The sequence below is a fragment of the Corvus brachyrhynchos genome, unplaced genomic scaffold, assembly GCF_000691975.1.
Source record: "Corvus brachyrhynchos isolate BGI_N302 unplaced genomic scaffold, ASM69197v1 scaffold346, whole genome shotgun sequence".
In the NCBI taxonomy this organism is placed as follows: Eukaryota; Metazoa; Chordata; class Aves; order Passeriformes; family Corvidae; genus Corvus; species Corvus brachyrhynchos.
Genome location: NW_008238644.1, coordinates 6062696 through 6067307, shown reverse-complemented (window position 1 = coordinate 6067307; position 4612 = coordinate 6062696). Strand labels below are relative to the sequence as shown.

At 47.1% G+C, this 4612-nt stretch overlaps 1 protein-coding gene across 3 annotated transcripts in view; it reads left to right on the top strand.

Annotated features, from left to right (window-relative positions):
• LOC103617932 (vascular endothelial growth factor receptor kdr-like) overlaps positions 1 to 4612 on the top strand; it is a 122827-nt gene that overhangs the window by 95264 nt on the left and 22951 nt on the right. For all 3 annotated transcript variants that reach the window (XM_017737571.1, XM_017737570.1, XM_008636283.2), the window contains exons 20-24: positions 94 to 182; positions 1416 to 1581; positions 2119 to 2216; positions 3045 to 3167; positions 3262 to 3373. In XM_017737571.1, coding sequence (XP_017593060.1) covers positions 94 to 182; positions 1416 to 1581; positions 2119 to 2216; positions 3045 to 3167; positions 3262 to 3373 — 588 coding nt within the window. The remainder of the gene's footprint in view (positions 1 to 93; positions 183 to 1415; positions 1582 to 2118; positions 2217 to 3044; positions 3168 to 3261; positions 3374 to 4612) is intronic.

The following is a 4612-nucleotide window of genomic DNA, read 5'->3' as shown; positions in this document are numbered from 1 at the left end:
GCCACTTATTTTGAAGAGGATTTGGGAGGATAAGTTAGAATTATGTGCTTTGCAATGCTTCAAAACTCATTTGACTTTCACTGTCTTTTTTAGGTCCTTTAATGGTCATAGTGGAATATTGCAAATATGGAAATCTGTCCAACTATCTCAGAGGAAAACGAGGAGATTTCATTGCATACAAGGTAGGAAAATGAGACTTCTCACAGTCACAAGGTGGGGAAACAACAACCACTGACTGGATTTGCTCTGCATTGGCACTGAGGCAGTTGGGTATTTCTGTGGGCACTTTATTTTCCCACCACATTTCAATTTGTACAGGCAAGAAAAGGGATTTTTTTCCCCCTGCAGGATCTCACTGCTATATCTTCCTTTAGCACCTCCCAAAGAATTAGTTCAAGTGCCCAAACACTGCAGTGCACTTGAGAGAGAGGGGATTACTCGGGAGATCCTTCCCAGCACAAGGGAGGCAACAAAGTAGTAGTGAAAAACTGGCATTAACTGAACTGGGAGAAGGTGAACCCTCCCAAAATACGAACCTGGTTTGGGGATTTTTGTTTCTATGCCCACACCCCCATGTGAAAGCAGCTCATCCTTCCACCATGTGGTCATTCCCATCCTCTGTCCCTTCCCCTGTGCCAGCCCTGAGGTCTGTTCTGTAACAACCACTGGGATCATGGATATTCTGCATCAAAACCGACCAAATGGATTGATTCCCAAGCAGTTCTCTGCATCCACACAAACATCTGTGCCAGCACACACTGGGCTGGGATGGCAGCAGGGCACAGGAGGCAGAAATCAGTGCTGGGGAGGGATGGGACTGACCCCTCCTCCTGAATACCCAGCGTGGAACAGGCTCTGTGATCCCAGCACTGCCAGAAACTGGAGCCTCACCAAGATTATTTACCCAGATGATTCCATTATTATTATTATTATTATTAAAGCTATTGTGTACAGGCACCAAAGTACGTGAGGGACTTTGTGTGAGTGAAGGAGATTTTCCTGGTGCAGTCACTCAGAATTTCCTTCTCACCATTGTTGCCCTGAACTGAGGGCTGGTTGTGCCTCCCTCCCCAGCACAGACACGTCAGTGCCCATCGTGCACACACCTTGAGGGGATGTTTAACGTGCTTTCCTAAGACAGCAAGAGAATTACAGCCTCCCTCTGCTCACTTCTCAGTCTCACCCAACCAGCTTTCAGCTAACTCTGATGTGGAATATTGCTATCAGTGACAGGGGAATAATAAGCAGGAAAAAATAGGAAACCAGGCTTTATTAGTTCTGCTCTTCAGGGAACATCATGCTCAAACATGCTCATCTTCAGAGGACCCTTTCTCCTTATTCCATTCTGTCACATCTTTTGAATCCTCAAGCATTGCATCATAGAAAGCTAAAAATCAGGTTTATGCCATTTCTAGTCCCAGGAAAACTCTGACCAAGCAGAGAAAAGTCTGGATGAGTCCAACAGTGATTTGACTGAACTGATCAAGAGGCGCCTCGAGAGTGTGGCCAGCACAGGCAGCTCTGCCAGCTCTGGATTTATTGAAGATAAGAGTTACAGCGACTCAGAAGATGATGAAGAAGGTAAAAGAACCCTACCTCATCCCAAATCTTTTATTGGAAAGATTTCTCTCACTTGTCTAGTGCCACACACACTGGCACACACTTTACAAGCCCTCACACAGCTTGGCTCGTTCCTGAAATCCCAAATTCTTTCTCTCGCCTGTTCCTCACTCCAACTTTCTCACAAGAAGAGGTTGGCAGCACTGTTTTGTGTACAAAAGCTGCTCCTGTTGTGTGAGAGAAGAAATAGGAATGTTTTACCCGATTTGTGAGGTCACTCTGTGCCTGAGCTCCTCTCTATAAAGTTTCCCTCACTCCCATCCCCAGGTGTTGTTTTCCCCATAGCTAAATGAGTGACTAATGGATGAGGGAACTTTGTTAATCATCTGATCTTCTGCCTCCGGGTCAGTGGTTGCTCACCCAGAGCTGTAACCCTGCCGAGATCTCACAGCCACCACTCAGTGCAGCACTGGGGCCATCAGCACACAGGCGGCACCAGTGCCACACAGGTTTGAAGCTGTTGCTGCAGGCTTTTGCCATATCTCTGATCTCTCCTAGATGCTGAGGATCTGTACAAGAGGCCCCTGACTCTGGAGGATCTGATTTGCTACAGCTTCCAGGTGGCAAAAGGCATGGAGTTCCTCGCCTCCCGAAAAGTGAGCTCACTCTTGCACAGCGTTATCTGATATGAAGAAACCCAAACACAATTTTAAGCCTGAGTAATCTGCTTTTTGCTCCTACATTGCAGTGCTGGAGATCACGTTAGCTCTGGTGGTTAAGCAGTAATTAGCACAGAAGGGATTGTGAAGGAACATCCATCACGTTCTTGGCTGCAGGGACTGGCATCTGCAGCAGGAGGGTTTAGACAGAAGGAGTGAATACAGATTGTGGGACAGTTTGTGGAACTGCCTCAAATAAATGCAGAAAGGACTTGTAGAGAAAGCTCCTTTTAGTGTGGTCAGCAACAGCACTACTGAAAAATGAGGAGGCAGTCTCCAGCTATTCCTTTACCTCCTTTGGCTACTACAGGGAGTAGTTTGTAGCCTGTGGAACACCTTTTCAAGTAAATGCAGTGTAATCCACGGGCCAAAGTGTGCACACAACTGTGAGCTTGCACTTACCCCCATCTCGCACCCTCCTGGACCTGCACTGACAAATGGAGCTGCAGCTGCAGCTGCTTTTTGGCCTCTCCCAGACTTCCCAGTGATCAGCTAACTAGAAAATAGGACTCCCTTCCTTGTTATAACTGCAACGTTATCTCAGACAGAAAAATCAGAAAACTGACTCTGATATTGGCTTGTTCCCTGAGTTATTCTGTCTTTTGCATATCACAGTGTATTTGGAGCAGATTCCCCCTCCCGTCTCTAACCTGCTCCCAACAGCAGCTCACTTCTCTCCCCATTCCCAAAGAAGCTCTCCTGCTTCCAGCTCAAGCAGGGGCTCCTTGCCCAGCACCCCTCTGACCCCGTGTCATTCCCTGGCAGTGCATCCATCGGGATTTGGCAGCGAGGAACATCCTCCTGTCCGAGAACAACGTGGTCAAGATCTGTGACTTCGGCCTGGCCAGGGATATTTACAAAGACCCCGACTACGTACGGAAGGGAGATGTGAGTGCAAGGAGCTTCCATTGTTACTCTCGGGCTGGGCTTGGGCAGATCAATACCAGCAGCTCTGGCAACCTGTTGTGTCTCTGGCTTTCAGGCACGGCTTCCACTCAAGTGGATGGCTCCAGAAGCTATTTTTGACAAAATTTACACCACACAGAGTGACGTGTGGTCTTTTGGAGTGCTGCTGTGGGAAATATTTTCTCTAGGTAAGAATGGTTTCAAACCCTTTTTCCCCCCCTAATTTATGGCTGCTTAGCTAAGAAAAGCTTTTTAACAAAAGGTGATCATGTGGGGCAGTGTTTCTGTTTCACTGAGGACAAGTGCATAGGGCAGATCAGGTGTAAAATAAAGCCCATTTCAATGAGAACTCCACCTGACAAAGGACATGAAAATCCTGGGGAGGAGAGAAGAAAAATCCTAAACCCTGGACCTGAAATTTGTACCAAGTGAAAGCAACAGAGCCCAGAGATAAAATGCAAGCCTCTGCTGCTGGGGAGCGGGAGATTTCTTGGAGAGCAATGACATTTCCCATCAAATCCATGCTCCAGGGAACCCCACAGCTGCAAGGCTGCAGAGGGTCACCCTGCTGTGGGCACATTGGCTGCTGCTGCTGCTGGCAGCCCATGGAACACGAGCCCACACGATGTTTTATCCCAGCTTGATCATCCACCCCACAAAATCCGAGATTTTCTAGGTAAGAAAAAATCTACTGGCAGCAGTTGCTGTTGGGTTGGTACAAGAACCAGTGCTGGGCTCAGCCTAAACCCTTTTGGCAGCAGACCAAAGGTAGAACATGGGCTTTTGTGGCTGCATCATTTGCAAGCCACAACATTTCTAAAAGAGTAATAATGATGTTCTTTATGTACTCGAGATTTCATCCCAGGGTGCTGTTAGAAATCTCAAGCCTCCCTGAGCTCTGGTTACTGTCCAGCAGATAAAGCTGTGAGACTTAGACAAGCAGCCCTACAGACACTTGGACTTTGCTGCTCTCAGATTCTCCTTGCAGAGTGGCAAGATTTGTTTTCCTGAGGGAATTTAGGAATGTCAGCTCTGGCTTTTTAATCAGCATTTGCAGACAAAAGAAAACAAGAAGCATTGTCAACTTAAGCTGCTGGATTTTAAAGCTAACTCTAATCTCCTTCTATCTTTAGTTCATGGATCAGTTGAAATTAATGATTGGGCTCAAGATGCCAAGTGAAAATGCAAAGTCTGGAACTGTTTCTATCCTAATCTTTATTTAGGGCTGGCTGCAAAATCATAACCTGCTCTCAGTCCAAGTCTTTGATGTGGACTTTTCCCTAGTCCACATCTGCACACCAAGCAGAAAGTTCACACTCGAGTGGTTGAAACAAGTGGCAGCTCCTGTTTCCCCTGGGGCTCAGCCCTGTTTATTTAGGGTGACACCTCCGTGGCTCTGTTACAGCATCATCTGCTGCAGGTTTAGA